This window comes from Sminthopsis crassicaudata, chromosome 2, assembly GCF_048593235.1.
Source record: "Sminthopsis crassicaudata isolate SCR6 chromosome 2, ASM4859323v1, whole genome shotgun sequence".
NCBI classification, from domain to species: Eukaryota; Metazoa; Chordata; class Mammalia; order Dasyuromorphia; family Dasyuridae; genus Sminthopsis; species Sminthopsis crassicaudata.
The window spans coordinates 307,715,818-307,733,271 of NC_133618.1; the positions used below are offsets into that span (position 1 = coordinate 307,715,818).

Below are 17,454 nucleotides of genomic sequence, written 5' to 3' on the forward strand. Positions count from 1 at the left end.
GCATTAAAAGTCATTTTTTTCATAAATGTCTTAATGAACAATTTGAATTTTAGATTAAAATATACAACATAGATAAATGGGATAGCTCTTCAGTATTTTCATATTTTCCTTACCAGTGCTGAAAGAGGCACTACTCTCATCAATAGTTGGCATATAACCTTACTTGCATTTTCTGGAAACATCTCTTGTCTGGAGATCTGCTTCTGTGTCTGCAGAAGAACTCTAACTAGAATGTTGTCCATCTTTGAAGAAATACTTTAGAAAAGTAGCTTTCAGATTAAATTATTTTAATTTTAGTTTTGTTTAACTGATCCAAAATAAGATCAACAAGGGTTTTTGTAAAATTTTCAAATGGATGCTTCCCTTCTATTGACAGGACCTAAAAATCCCCAAAGATTAGGTTTAGAATTTCAATGAGAAACCCATTGCCCCTTTGTGGAATCCCTTTAAAAAGCAGAGAAGACAGGGAATGATTAAGAGGGAAAGGGGAGGAATTCCAAACAACATTTTACAAACAGAGAACAGAATCACAGAACAACACTATAACAGTGGACTACAAGACATAATGACAAGACAGATGGATACACAAAGGAAACACAAACTTGACTATTGCCAAGGAAAACAAAATCAAAAGATAAAATGAAAATTAAAAAAAAGACACAGAAAAAATAGGCTGCAAGAGCAGCTCATGGTACTGCCACAATTCATTGAACTAAAATAATTTTTTTCAAAAATGAAATTATAATCAACTCAAAAAAATTCCCAAACTCAAACTATAGACTTGCTGGGATTAGGCTGGATGTGTAACTTTGATGGAACACAAGATGGCATTATCACAGCCCATGCACAGGTGAATGAAGGCCATGGTTAGTTAGTTAGCTACAAACTGTCACTGCATGCCACAAAATGATTTCTGGCTTGTCCAGGAGAAAAAGATACAACAGATATTCTGCATCTGCAATAAAATTCTTTTTATGCCATCTGAAGTTTAGGGGAATGGGTGTGTATTTTAGGGAGTAGTTGTTTCTGTAATTTTTTCCTGAATGAGCTTAATACTTTTATTTTTTCTTTAATGTCAGAAATCCAGGTTGAATTGAAAGTAGTCTGTGCAGACATGGGGGAAGGGAGAAAAAAGAAATAAAGGAAATATAGGGGAAAATAAAAGCAAGGAAAGAGGAGAAAACTTCATTCTTTTATACACAACTTTCTTGGGATTTAAAAATAAATATATAGGGATGTGCTGTGGGAAAGGGACTTGACAATAGGATGGCAAGAAAAGATTTTGTTGCCTTAGTTTGATTTGCATATCTATATATCTCTCAGTATTTTAAAAAAATACTTGACAGGAGTTACTTTTAGAGAGGTAGAGCAATGATTTTTTTTAATGTCATAATGACTTGAAACACTCAGGATAAAAATTAAAGTAAAAAAAAAAATTAGAACCACCAAAAATTCATGCGGCACAAGATGAGGTGAAATGACAGAAAATGTTCTTGAAATATATACAACTTATATATCTATTTATATATATACACACAGGAGTGACTATATATTTATAGATATATCTGTATAATTTTTCTCCCCAACCCTCCCAAGGATAGCTAGAAGATGAAATTACCCATTTAAAAAAGAAAACAAAAACAAATAAAAATCAACGTGCTTTATTCATCAAGTAATAAAATATCATGCATCTGTTGACATCCACTGATGCTGGGTTAAGAATGAGGGCATGAATTTCTGTGTAAACATATGATTGATGGCAGGGATTATTGTTGATATCTGTCTTATATTATTTAGATATTGTTATATACTGCATGTATATAATATATATGCATATATACATATATACACACATAACTCAATTAGGCACAATATTATATCAATACACATACACACAGTATATATAATATATGTTTTAATTTTACTGAGGTAAAAATTTAAAAAATGGATAGAAAGAACAAAGGAAAACCCACAAAACTTCTTAAGAACCACAAAGCATTAGTTGCATGCTCATAGAATATAATAAAAGTTTCTTCTTCTCTATTTTTTTTTGTTTTTGTTTTTGTTTTTTACCTTTGCAATCAGGAAGTTTTCATGAGTTTAATTTGTAACTATTTTCCAGTTAACTAAAAAAAAAAAAATCCCTAGTTTTAGACCAAATACTTGTGCACATGCATGAAAGGTACTTTCATACCAGCCCATACACATTGAACAGGATATTAGTAGTTTTTCAATTTTAAAATGTAATGCAGTGTCATGACTTTGGTATGATAGAGATTATTATTTTTCCTAAAATATGTCAGGGTAATTATTTGAGGTTCCTTATATATTTTCTTATATGGTATTTGGTGGTCAATCTTTTTCACCAAGCTTTCAGTGAGTAGGCCTGATGAAGTAGTATTCTGAATTTATAAAGAATACCCATAGAACCCTCTCCTATTGAAAATGCCATTCAAAATTGATAGTGACTAATTATTAAACACAGAAAACTTGAACAGGTATATCTAATGGAATTGGAGTGTGTTTTTCATAAGCCACTTTCTGTGGAAGTGATCAATCGATTACTCTATAAAACATTTATGTCATAAAACCCAGTTTAAGAACTTCTCTAGATCTTTACAATTTCCTAACAGACTCACCAATGCTCTTATAATCATAGGTTTCAAGTACATATTTTGTATTGGTTCAGTGAGGTCCAGAGAACATAAAAAAAAGTGAGGATTTGAAAAAATGAGAGGATTTGTAAAATTCAGCTAGGCTAATCCAAATCTTAAACTGTCCCTGAAAGGACCCAACTTAAGCTTTAAAAGTGTTTCCATAATTATGTTACAAAAATGGTTTCTGGTTGAAAAGAGGCATTTAACAGAAGCCCAGAAATTGTAAAAATCACTTTTGTTTAAAGGTCAGTAAACTAGGGGGCAGCTAGGTGGCGCAGTGGATAGAGCACCAGCCTTGAATTCAGGAGGACCAGAGTTCAAATCTGGTCTCAGACACTTAACACTTCCTAGCTGTGTGACCCTGGGCAAGTCACTTAACCCCAATCTCAGAAAAAGAAAAAAAAAAAAAAGGTCAGTAAACTAGTTACATTTCTAGGAGATAGTTAAATAGCTCAGTTGCCAAGGTCTGGAGTCAGTTCAAATATGACCTCACACACATTAGCTATGTGATCCTGGGTAAATCATGTAATCTCTGTTTGTCTTAAGCCCTTGGGGTGGGGGGGGGAAGGCAAATCACTTCAACATCTTTGCCAAGAATACCTATAGACTGGGTTGTTCATGGGGTCATGAAGAGTTGGATATGACTGAACAACAAGAAGTACCTTTCTAATTTGATACTAATATATGTGATAAAGTATTTTTTAAAAAATCCTAACACTAGTTCTTTAGTCATAGAATCTGAATTCAAATCTTGATGGTTTTGCTTATTTCCTGCATGACTTTGAATAAGATTTTTATTATTCCTTAGCTTTGATTGCTTCATTTGTTAGATAAAGGTATTGGACTAGATTGCCTCTAAGGACTTTTCTAGTTCTAGATCTATAATTCTAGGAACTGATGGCTTTTGTTCCAATGTGAACAAGGAAAACAATGGTGTAATGCTTTATCTCATGTCACCACTTACAGAAGATAAAACTTCAAAGGAATCTGTCATACAGTTGAGATTCAAAAGAGACCCCAAAAGGTTGGGGTTTCAAATCAATTGGTGTCATGAAGTGTTTCAAAAGAGTTTACAGACTTGAATCCCTCTCCAAGTGAAGAGGCAAAGTTTATTATAATTGAAACAGTAATTGAAGGGATCTAAGTTCCAAAAGAATTTAGCAAAGAATGAGGAGCAAGAAGATAATTTTATAGGAAAGTTAAAAGAGACCAGAGCTTTATATTATTTATTTACTAGCATTTAGCATAGAATGTAGTATTACAATCAGCATTATACAAATGTTTGTTGAATTGAACAGCAATCCTCTTTGTCATATACTCTAAAACAATGGTTCTTAATGTGATATTTTAGGGTTAGAAATGGTATCAATAAGTTTAGATGGGAAAATGTTATTTTTTAATTTCAGCAATCTCAAGTTACAATTTAACATTAGTAATTAATATAAGCAACAAAACATTATTTTGAGAAGGGATACATGAGATTGACAAAATGGTTCGTGCCCTCACCTCACCCCCCAAATTAAAATTCTCTGTTAAATAAGAGATCATATATTTTCTGTTTGAAAGCCTCCAATGACTGAGAGAATACACTACTTTAATGTCTTAAAAAGTATGGCGTACTGTTTTTAGATGATTTTAATATATGTATATATATATATGTATGCATGTGTGCATATAAAGATATATACACATATACATATATGTGTGCATGTGCACATACACACACATCTTAAGTAAGGAATTATGTATCCATAATTTCTTCTCATTAGATTCTAATTTTTTACCATGGTGCCAATATAATTCATTCCATGAACTTCATGGAAGCCTGTTGCTTTTATTCAATAATCAGCAACATATTCAACAATGTATATTGATATAGGAGATATAAAACTTAGAAATAAATTAGGATTTCTTTTATAGAAGTCATACCAAACCCTAATTTAAGGAAACTTATTACCTTAGTCTTGGATGGACAGTGTTCTAATGAGAAGTAAATTAAGGGCTGAATTAAAATTGAGTCATTCTTGGACAAAGTTGCTTTTAAATTTTCTATCAACCCAAAGATATATTTATGTGTCTTTGTGTGTGTAATGCATTATGATGGTTGCTTTTTTATTAAGAACTCAAGAATTATCTGAAACCCAATGACATTTCACTTGGTTAAATAATTCTAAACTACACCAACACAAGTGATACTAAACCACAATTAGCAACTGATAGTACCCTAATGATAATGATAAACAGTTAGTTTGCCTGCTAGAATTCTTTTCTCCATATACTTCCTACTGTTCACTAAGTGTGAATGCATTTTAGAGTCTACTCATGATGTGAAAATATGTTAAACTCTGTATTAGGCCCTTCAGCTTTCAGCTGACATTTGAATATGTGCATTAGCAGGATGCTAAGCCATAGTGCACACCAATTTTTCTTTGAAAAATTTGGACTTTTGAAATATGGCAATAAAAAGAAGAAATACTATGTTTTCATCATTCCTAAAGTAGCTTCCCCATCTCAGATAAAGTTCAGTTAATCATGGAACTTCCTGGTCACAAAGGCTTTTTGCAAACAATCAAGTGGTTCTTTTCTATCAAATTAGATCACAAGAAAACATTATGGCAATGAGAAGTTGGCAAGTTTGAAGATACTAGCCTTAAGTGGGTTTTTATTTGTCTTACTTTTTTTTTTTTTTGCATGAACCCGAAAATTCTCATAAAGTTACTAACGTAATATTTTAATGGTTTGTGGCTTCTTTAAAGGAAAGAAAACAAACTAGAAATATAACTAAACATGAAAGAAACAACTAGAAACACAAAACACTATTCATTGAACTCTTTGAAAAAAATAAGATTCTAACCCAACTCTATTTTTTATTTTCTTTAATGTACACAGAAATTCGATGATATCTGTTCTCTATTATATCTATAAATGCTTAACTTATGGCAAATCTCAAAAAAGGAAGACTTGTAAAAGTTTGCAATTAAAGTAACTGCATTGCAGTTGTCTGCTGAACATCATATGATATATAGCTTATTATAAAGAATCAAATCATCAAAATGTATCTGGATCTAAATGGGAAACAAAGTCCTTGGCTTCCAGTAGCCAAAGTTTTATTGACTCCCACATGATACATTTTGCAGCATCCCAGAAGATACCATGGCGTGGCTCAGTACTAAATTTTACATTTGTTATTCGTTGAAACACAACTTCTCTAGATACAAAGAAGAGAATCACATAAATATACTATTATTTGACTATAAATTAAATCCCATGGACATTTTTTCCCGACAATGTTATTCTGAAAAGGACAATCCATGAGAATTAAATAATATTTTCCATGTATTATGACTTCACTCTAATTTTCTTTTAATTTCCATTTTAATATATGCTTGTCCTTCTCCCTCTCCACAAGTATTGATTTTGCAAATGGCTATTTGTAACAATGGTTAATTATAACAATATTTGTTACTTGTGAATATGAAATAGATTTAGTTGTAGGAAGTTGGGCTTCCTACCAGATATGATTTCCATTATTTATCATAATTTCAGTTTCTATTGTGATTATCAGTCATTCCATGGGATCGGATGCTTTTAAGAAATTAAAGTTATATTTACATATGTATTCTTAGACATATATATGCATCGAATACACACATATACACATTTAATATATACACACATGTATAAATTCACACATATGTATATATTGTTTTTTGCAAATAAAAATAGTATGCAAGCAAAACAAGACTGACCTGACCTACCTGTACTAGGCTCACATTCAACAAAGTCTTCATCATCACTGGAACATTCAGCAGATGAAACAAGATCATCTGATGTTGGCTATTCAAATCAAAGGAAAAAAAAGAGAGGTAAGAAAAACACTATAAACAGACATATGCGGTCTAATAATATGTATAAGGATAGAATCTTTGGAATAGTTAGTAGCAATGACTTTCAATTTTGGCAAAGCAGGTGTACATTCCATGTCTTGATAGGTGGTCCTGATACAGTAGACAGATTGGAACCGTGTTCCTTTTTGCCAAGCAGGCCTTTGAGGAAGTCAGCTGTAATTGTGAGAGCTAACTATTAAATTTTCAGTGTGAGAATTTATATCTCAGAAATCAGTAACCACAACATACCAGGGATTAATTTATTGTTTTGTTGGATTCTAGCCTTAAGAAAGCGTTACCAAGGTAGATTAATATGAACAGTGTGTATATATACTTCTCCACTCCTCCCCATCCCCTCTGTCCAATTATTAAACATTTACTGGCATAGTCCTATATTGTTCGGTTGCTTGTGCTCAAAAGGAACATAGCAGAAGGCTCAGGGAATTACCATCATCGGACTGGAGGCCTGATGACTTTAGGCTAATAATGACCAAAATAATTGGCATATATAGAGCACATTAAGGTTTGCAAAGGGCTTTCTAGTCATTAACTCATAGCATATAATTCTCACAGCAAACTTGGCTTTAACCTCTATTCTACCTTTGATAAATATTTGTTGAATTAAATTGAATTCATGACCTAGCTTCAGCCTCCTTTCCCAAACTTACATTAAATCCTTCCACATACTCTATAGACTAGCCAAACTGTTCTGCTTTACTGTTATTACCATATAATATTCCATCTCTATCCCTTTCCTTTGGAAACTCTGTATGTATCTCACTCCTGGAATATTTTTCTGGCTTATTTCTTACTCTTAGAATCTTTACTTTTCTTCAAAGCTTGAGCTCAAACATCCCCTTCTACATGAGGCCTTCCCTGATCACCCATTTGCTAGTTCCTTCTTCTCCCATCAAAATTTTGTACTTAAAAATTCATTTTACATATATTTCATATACACATATATGCATACATAAATAGATATATATTGTCTGCCCAGATGGAATATAAGTTTCTTGAGGGAACAGATTATTTTTCCTTTATATCCCATGAACCAAGCACAATACCTAGCACATAATAGGTACTTAATAAAACTTGTTGATTGATTGCTTAAATTAGCATCAAACACCTGTGCTTACTGTGCTCTGTGTTAGAGACAGAGTGGAAATAGCACAAGTTCTTCCTCCTCCTGGGGTATTCATTGAGGAATATGACAAATACTTGAACAACTATAATAAAATATGACATGGGGTACACTTATGAGAGGCACAGAATGCATTGTGAAGAATGTGTGGAAGAGAGAAAAATAGAAAGATTGGCATGAGTTCATCAGAAAATTTAGGGAATTCAGTCATTTGAGAACCAGAAGGGCAGCCAGAGAGCATGGTTATTGAAGGATAAACCATGCGAGAGTTAAATCCAATTCAAAAATACTCCTTGGAATCCTCTTGTAGTTCAGTGCAAGTTAAAGACCATCCAGGGCAAATAATGTGTGTGTGTGTGTGTGTGTGTGTGTGTGTGTGCTGGTATAATTAATGAGCAGTGTCTATCACAATGTGCTAGCAGAAAGCATAATGGTCTCTCTCCCCAGAAGCAACTCCTTCATGTAATTTCTGCAATTAGCTGAATTAGGAAGGTGGACCAACAGGGAAATTCTGTGGCAGTCCCTAGACACAGGTTAGATTATTCCTGAAGAGGTCACAAAGCTACTTTTCTTTGGCATTTTCAGCTATATCCCCTTCTCCAACCCTATAGCCTGCTGCAAAATGCCACTGTTGGAACCGTAGTTTTGAGAATACTGATGGGGGACAGCTAGATGGTGCAGTGGATAGAGCCCCAGGCCTGAAGTCAGGAGGACTTGAGTTCAAATCTGATCTCAGACACTTAATACTTTCTAGCTGTGTGATCCTGGGCAAGTCACTTAGCCCTAATTGCCTCAACAACAAAAATACTGATAGGAGAAATATATAAGACTATGGAGAGCACATCAACAAGATTTCTTGCTGTAGCTGTCAGGAACCCTGTTCAGCATGTCACTTCGTAGCACTTGTCCCTCTATCCAATTCTATCCTCTACCCCTTTAATGCACCATTGAAGTAATTAATATATTAATTCACCTGCTGATTTAACAACTTCTAACTGCCAAAAATCATGCATCTATATTTCAAATAGAAAACACTCTCTAACATGGTTTCAGTATGTTTGCTATTTCCAGGAAAGAAATATCCATTGTGGGTGCACTTGTCTGGAGTATGATCGTCAAGAGCAACTCAGAACAGTGGAATAACCTCATCTGATCCCTAACTCCATTCACTTCATAGGGAAGGAGTAGTGCCCAAAGCCAAAGTACTGGCTCACTTCATACCTGGCAGAGTGGCTTCAAGCCTTGCACCTCCTTGAGGTTAGTAAAAACAACATTTTTCAAATGTGATTCATTAATTAATCACTCAGATTTGTTTGTCAGTCACTAGCGCTGGTGGCAATTTGCAGTTAATATTCTGGGGTAGAGAAATGCTATATTTTCATGTTTATGTTTTACTGGCTGCCCTTTATCTCTAAAAAATAGTCTGAAAAGACTTGTCAATTACAATGTGAGCTTTTTGAGGGCAAGAATCACATCTTGAATTTTTCTTTGGTATCACCAATACTTAGCACAATGTCTGGCATATAGGAAGAGCTTAATCAATGCTTTGTGACTGATTAAATGTGCTCAAACTAGTGATTTCAGTGGGGAAAAGGGATTAATATAAATCAGAACAAAATAATAGCTAATCACATAAACAAAGACAGAAATCTCAATATCTGTCTGAAATGTAGGTATCCTTTAGGCAACTCAAACTCATCATGACCCAAAGAAACTTATCTTCCCCCAGATTTTCAATTCAGGATGCATTTTTTAACAACAGCTAAGTGTAAGGTAGCTTGAGAGGAGTTGAGGACACAAAAATAAAAGCAAAACAAGTCCTTCCTTTGAGGAAGCGGTATTCTATCTGGGGAGGAGAGAATAGTGGGGCTATACCACATACACATAAAATTAAATACAAAGCATATAAAATAAATACATTAAATACGAAATAATTACTGTTGTGAAATCATAGGATCGTACATCTGGAGCATAATGGGAATTGAAGGGGTATTTTAGTCTTACTTCTTTTATAGAGAAGGAAACTGAGGATGAAGAATGTTATCCAGACCTCAGGTAAAAATGTCAGAGAAAGGAACTGAGCTCAAGCCCCCTGATTGTACTCTTTCCCATGTGTCACATATCTATCCTATACTATAATCCTTGAGACAGCTAGATATTACAATAGATAGATAGTTGAGCCTAAAATCAGAAAAATTCATCTTCAGTTTAAATCTGGTCCCAGAGTCTTACTACTTGTGTGACCCTGGGAAATTGCTTAACCTCATTTGCCATAGTTTCTTCATTTATAAAATGAACTGGAAAAGGAAATGGAAATCTACTCCAATATCTTTGCCAAAAAACCCTGTATGTGGTTACCAAGAGTCAGACACCACTGAAATGGATAAATAATAACAATTATACTACGCATCCTCCAGGAAATCATTTCACAACCTGTGAACATGATACTTACTTTGTCCTTCTCTTTCAATCCCCATATTCAATCAATGGCCAAATCTTGTTGATTTTACTTCCACAGTCTGTCACATTCTTTCCCCTTTTCTCCAATTATTGGTCATAACCTTAGTACAGACCTTCAACACCTCTTGCCTCAATAGCCTCCTAATTGCTCTGTTTCTCAGTCTCTACCCTTTTTCATGCAGCTGCCAAGATAACATTTTTGAACCTTAAGTCTGGCCAAGTTATTATACTTTTTATGAATCTTCTTCTTGTTCTCTTGCTTCTAGGGAAAAAGAGATTCTTCAGCTAAATGTTTAAAAATCTTCACATGTATTATTTTTCTTCAGTCCTATTCTTTTCCAGTCACTCTATGTTTTACACAAACTATCCTATTTCTTGTGCCCTGAATTTGACATTCCAATTTCCTGCTCTATGCTTTTATAGAGGTTGCTTCTCATTCTTGGAGTGCAATTGCTCATCATCTCTTTATCTAGAATTCTTAGTTTTCTTTAAAGATCAGTTTAAGTACTGCCTACAAGAAAGATAGCTTTCCTGATTTCTTTAGTTGTTTGTGCCCACCCCAAATTATTATTTTTTAAGGAGGGTAGGCACTGATTCATGCTTGTCTTTGTTTCTCTAGTGCTTGGCACAAAGTGGGCACTTAATAAATATTTGTTGATTTAAAATTATATTGGATTGAGCTTGGCTATCTGTAATTTTTTGCTTTTTAGTGAATAAGTGTGTAACCAATGAATAACAGACTTATTTTACACCATAGTTTTAGTCTATTGATATTTAGGCAAATCTGGAATTTTGACTGAAAGTTTAACTAAATTCGAGACTTGGCAAGGTTTAGCAGCTTGGAAAAATTTTGAGCCTGGGTCTTCTAATTGAATATGCCTGCTGTTCTAAAAGCAATCTAGAAATGTTTGCTATGTTCATCTGCTTGCTTATACATGACCAAATAAGAAACCTCATTATCCTATGACTTACCTGAAGATGAACATAGCTTGATTGTGGTAATTGGTGAATTAAGTACTTATATTGGCTAAATAGCATATTGAACTATCAAGGATTATTTATTATATGATTTTAATGACTGTGAAACTGAGTTGATTGACAAGTTTTAAGAATAAACTGAGCTCATCTACAACTTCAGTTAATCTGTTGCCTTGACAACAATGAGTTGAGTGTCTAAATGAGTTCATGAGGACTAATTTGACCAATGATTTCCCAAAGACCACCCAAAACCAGGATGATGATTAGAGCATGGAAGTCTACTTGTTTATAGAATTTTTAGAGTAATGATTCCTATTTAATTGTTACCTAATTAAGCAGTTCACAGACAGTTCCTTTCATTTACTTTGGTATTCTTTCCCCTCATTCCCCCCCCAAAAAAGACTATGCAGAATCAAAGAATTTCAAATAATAATTTGAGACTTCAAAATTCCTTTTACCTAGTCCAATCTATACTTGAATAAGAATCCTCTCTACAAATCCCTTAATTTTTGTTGGAAGAGTCTAGCAAAGTGGACTCCATTCCTTCCTAAGGTAGATCTCTCTCATTTTTTAATGATAATAAAGAAACCAGAAGGATTATAATAAATTAGTCAGGAAAATTTTGGGGGAACACAATATCATTATGGTATCTTTCAAAATACATCATTTTAAATAGAAGGATATCTATTATGTCAAATCCATCTATTTATAAGTCTTATCCTAGTATAAAGAATCTATTGGTTTGTATATGTTATATATTCAATATGTTCCTTTACATTCTCTCCCTTCTTAATTTTATTCTAAAACATTTCACCAATCCATTTATCTATCAATTTATCTGTCACTCTAATTACTATGGAGTATAACAAACACCATTTCTAATTGAAACTGTCAGGGAAAACAAAGGAGAGATGATAATAGAATCTGCTCATAAGAACAGTTATTTCATTATGACCTCAGATGTTACACCTTAATTTTTGTACCCAAAGCAGGAAAAAACAATGTAAACCTCATTAAATAATTTGAAATTAGTAGATATGCTATCTCTTCTTAAAGAGATCTCAGCTCTATATACCCTTGCCAAGTACCTTTCCATATTCATGTCATTCTACATCCTGGAACACAGCACTGGTTTCTAAATCTTCCATCTTGACCCTTGGAGTGAAGTAATTAAGGACTAGCCCAAACAACCTTTTGTAAGTTATACTTGAAAGATTCACATTTTGAGCATAATATAGCAGAGATAGAACTACCTAGAAGATTTACTAGTTCTTTGATAAACAAAACAATATTCTATTAACACACATTTAATTAAACATCTACAATGTTTTAGTGAGTGTACTGGTGAAGGGATATCAAATAGAAAATGAAACTGTTCTGCCCTCAAGGATCTTATACCTAGGCAATTCATTAAATCTAAGCATCTCAGGCTCCTTATTTATAGAGGAAATAAAAATGGCATTTAGCTTTCAAGATAGTTGAGGGCCCAAATGAATATTTGTATATAAAATAGCCTATGATTTCACTCATTATCCTGGAAATTTCTTTGCCAAATTGCCTCTCTCTGATTCCTTTTCTTACTATGAATACTGTTTACATCCATTAGACTATAAGCATTTGGAAGGCCAGACTGGGATAACCCTTTTCTATTGGTTTACTCAGGTAGACACATAGTAAACATTTAATAAATACTTCAAAGTTAGTTAATCCAGTCATTCTTTCAAGGGGCTTTGTAACTATTAATTTGTAATAAGAATGTAGTAATGATGATAATGATGACGATGATGATAGTGATAAGAGTTGTCCACTGAAACCCTCAAACTGATTTCAAAACATTTTTTATTTTAATTTTTGTCACTTTATAAAAAAAAAACCCAAAATTCTATCAAGGTTTTGGGAAACTATGAGCTTAGAATCAAATATAAAGACAGTGTCTAGTTTATTTTAGTTTATTTTCAGAGAACCTGGGGCCTTCTTATAACAGCTGTTGTCTCTTTCACTGCTGTCACTGTCATTCTTCAGAAATCAGCAGATGTCCTGATCTGGAGGCCTAAGCTGAGAGGGCACACTTCTGTTTTACTTTTTTGTCTTCATTGCAGACAGTTGGCAATGGTCATGTGGGAAAAAAAAAATCTATTAAAGGGGTGAAAAGAGTTATAAAACAGAATCATTCAAGCAAATGCAGTGGCTCTGTCCTTTGTTTTCCCATTACCTCTTCTTTTCCCATAATTTTCCTCAAAACCTTCTTCGAACTGAGAGAACTAGATAATCATGCAAAAGAAATAGATGCTTAAGTTGCCTAGTCATACCTAGACAATATCTACATGAACTGTTGGTAGAATTTTCTTAGAATATGAAGAAAAGAATTTTCTTTTCATCATTACTTTTTCTTGGAATGGATATAAGAGCTAATAGTCGCCCTTCCCTGAATCCCTTTCTTGGAGATGTTTCAGTAACAGCTCTATATCTCTATATTTGATGAGTTGTAGTAGGTATGGGTTAGATTAGATGAATGCTGAGACTGCCTTCCAAGTCCAAAACACCTTGATTTTGTGGTTTTAATGACCAAGCCTCCGAGCTTTAGTGAATCAAACATTTTTGCATTTCAGACTTGAAAATAATTCTATTTTTGTTTTTTAAGTGTGTCTAAGAAGCAATGTGGTTTTAGAATCATGAAGCATTGGCTTCAAATCTTCAGATCTGACACATACTACATTTGTGACCACGGGCAAATCACTCAGTTTCCCTATAGACTATGAGCTACACATCAGTTGCTAAAGATTAATGGAACAAAGGAATTTTCTATACTAATGAAATGGATTATATTGGAAATTGGGTGCATATTAGAAATTAGGTGTCTAATAGAAATAAAAGGAGGTAAGATACATGTTCTTTTTTTGATATTTAATTTTATTATTTTCAGTGAACAAAATTGATTTTCTCCTTTTCCCACCTTTTTCTTTTCATAGGGGAAAAAAAGAAAAGAAAACGTTGTATGAAACACACCTAGTCAAACAAAACAAATTCCTGCATTAGCTTTATCACTAAAAATATGTCTCATTCTATAGCTTGAATCCATCATCTCTCTTGTAGATGGGGGGTAGCTTGCATTCATTTCTGATAGAATTCATGCCTTCTTTTCATTAGGAATGTATACTAAGGGAGTACTTAATTAGTAAGGATATTTAAACAAGATATTTTCTTCCTAAACAGCTACAATTATTCAGGTACTCATGCTAAATGCTGCAGAAACAAATGAGAAAAAGAAAGTTCCTGCCTTCGAGGAACTTAAAATGGAAGAACTTAAAAAGATAATACACAAAAAGAAGATGAAAATAAAGGAAAGTACATGATGATGACTGTACTGTGAAACCAAGCAGAACATCTAGTGTCAAATGAATTGATGACTGAGATTTGAAACTCTAAAAAAAGGGAGATTATGGGAAAAGGTTTTTTGTTTGTTTGTTTGTTTGTTGTTGTTGTCTTTTTGTTGTTTTTTGTTTTTGCGCTCTCTCTCTCTCTCTCTCTCTTCCTCTCTCCCCTCAATCCTCAACCAGTAGCTAAGGGTAATGATGAGGGTGAATAGCAAAGCTAAAGCAATCTCTATGATGATGAGTTTCCTATGGAGCTTATCTTAGGGCATGATGAAGATGATGGTGGAATGAAACCAAGCAAAATTGATTGTAGCAAATGAAGTACATTTTAGGGGTGTTTCTTGTTCTTAGGGATTCAAAGCATGTAAAATTTAAGATTTCATTCATTTAAAATGTGACATAAAAGATGCTACAAACTTATGGAGGTGAGCAATATGATATATTTGGCTTTAATCTGTGGTGTCTTCTTACACAGAGAAGTCAAAATGGATCAACAGACCAGTGCATTGTCAATCTTCCTGATTTTTTTTTTTTCCTAATTTGTAATGGTAAATGAATGAATGAATGATTGAATAAAGTATCACTACTATCCCATGAAAGTCTAACTTCATTCATAGCTTTTATGTAAAAGAGAAAACTTATTCCATAACTAAAGACTTCTAATGAAGGTTGATGCCACTTTTTAATTAAAAATATAATCATTAATATAACTGGTATTATATTAATGAATATAAGTATTTTAATGTTGAGGTAGAAAGCTTTAGACTTGAAGTCAGAAAAGTTGTGTGTGAATTCAGACTGCCATTTTTTTTCTATTTGATCACAAGCAAGTAATTTTTTACCTCTCTGAGACTCGGTTTCCTTATCAGTAAAACAAATACCACCCATCTCACATAGTTGTTAGGAATTATAGAATCATAGAATTAGAGCTAGAAGGGGCCTCAGAAGTTGTCCATAAGATCTTTGTAAACTAAAAATTGTTAGATAAATATCAGCTATCAGCATCATCATATTACTCATCTTGTTTGATTGCAATAGGTAAGAATTCCATTTTAATTTTTATAAATACATTTTATTCTTATAAACACTTTTCTGTTTTCTTATTAGCCTAGGCTTCATACAGACTCCAATGCAGTTGGATTCAATCATGACATCATTGTGCTATGTGCCCTGGAATATAAATAGGAAGAAAAATGAGAAAATCCCACCAAGGATCTCAGGTGGGGCAAAGAGTATATACACTGATAAGCAAATAGAAAAAACAGATGGAATCAAAGTAAAGCATTTTGGGAGTAGGAGAATATATGTACAACTAGGTAATCAAAGTAAGCCTTTTGTAGCAGAAACACTTAAGCTAAACCTTAAAATGAATGAGGAATTCTAAGACTTAGAGGTGAGGAAGGAGAACAATTTGGACAAGATGGAACAGCTTGTACAGTCACAGAATCAGGAAATGGAATGTCGTAGATAGAGAAGAACAAGCAGTCAGTTTGGCTGTGTTATAGAAGGCATAAGAAGAGGTAATGTGAAATCAATCTGAAAAAATAGGTTGGCACCAGATGAAGAAGGACTATGAGTGCTATAGATCATTGGTATCAAATGTGAAACTCCCTTTGCTGAGAATGTATATAGATTCATAGCGGGTGCACTATTTCCCATTAATACCATGGCAGTGCCTTCCTTATCTTTAATAGAAGAAAAAAATATTCTCCTGCCCTTCTGTATTAGCTAAGCTTTATATTAAAAATAATAATTCACACTGCCCTATTTTAAAATATGTATTTCATATTTTTTTAACCCACATGTTGAAATTACTTGGCTCTGTATTAGGAGTCGTAAAACTAAAGATAGGTATTAAAATAACTTTCAATAAAATATCTCTCTGGCAGAAACCCTCTTTATTCCTTTCCTGAAAGATTTTTTATTGCATTTATATTCTTTTTTTTCCCTCCAGTGTTTATTGAAATTACCTTTGAATAAAACTGGGAGAGAAGAAAGCCCCAAACTCTCTGTCCACCCAAGAAGATTTATAGGCATATTTACCTTTCAATTCCCTCAGTTTCATAGATCTGACTTCCCATTTTCTTCCAATGAGTTATTGTTTCTATAATCATCTGGTTCTAATTATTTACTGCAAAGAGCTTCTCAATCTCAGTCCGGTGATAGTTCTACATGTCTCTTTATTACTATCCATCACATAAAATTGAGAGAGAAAGTTTGCTGCCATACCCAGACCTAATCATGATGATTTTCCCATTTCTACAGCCCCATATTCCAATTTATGCCTTCACATTCCCACCTTTAGCTCTTCATTTTCACACAGAACATAGACTTCAGAAAACCCAATGGGGCTATCATTTTCCCTCCTTTCCAGCTTCTTTGGAGTACAGTTATTTGATTGAGATTAAGCGCAGGATAAAATAAGTCCTGCCATGGAACAGCTTTATGAAATTATAAATAACATACCCAAGAATGATGATCTCCTTTCTTTGAGCAAGAAAAGAAAAGAGAAAGGCCCATAAATATTCGAGCTCCACAGAAAACAGCCATACATCTCTGCAGCTGCTTCATGCTAAAAAGAATTAAATTCTCTCAAATGCTTGGTGTTTTTACTCTTTCCTTTCTATATTTTCATTCTGAGATGGAGCTAGAGCTTTAAATATCTCATGCCAGGGGAGAGTCATACCTAATTCCATTATTGATGTTTATTATCTATTTAAATGAGGAATGTCTGAAACACTTTGGATAAAATAAGAACCCACTGACTCCAGATAAACTTATAACCTTTACTGAGGTTTAAAAAGTTCAACCACTTCATTTTAAATTTATCTATTAAGATTGTCTTTTCCAAGTTGCTGTTCTTGTGTGTTCTAGCTATGGCCACTGGTATTATATCTCAAGAAATTAGACACTTCTGAATTGAAGATTGAAGGGAGCTCATGGTGTGTAACATCTCT

The 17,454-nt window shown here is 33.5% G+C and overlaps 1 protein-coding gene across 26 annotated transcripts in view; it reads right to left on the bottom strand.

Annotated features, from left to right (window-relative positions):
* Window positions 1-17,454, bottom strand: part of NRXN3 (neurexin 3) — a 2,041,643-nt gene that overhangs the window by 51,884 nt on the left and 1,972,305 nt on the right. For 14 of the 26 annotated variants that reach the window (XR_012486454.1, XM_074289854.1, XM_074289861.1 and 11 more), the window contains one exon: window positions 6,416-6,494. Coding sequence is in view for 25 of the 26 variants with exons in the window: in XM_074289854.1 (XP_074145955.1) it covers window positions 6,416-6,494 (79 nt within the window). In the remaining variant the exon portion in view is untranslated. Of the gene's footprint in view, window positions 1-6,406; window positions 6,495-17,454 lie in introns of all 26 variants that reach the window. The other 12 variants (XM_074289860.1, XM_074289857.1, XM_074289856.1 and 9 more) reach the window with 1 other exon arrangement.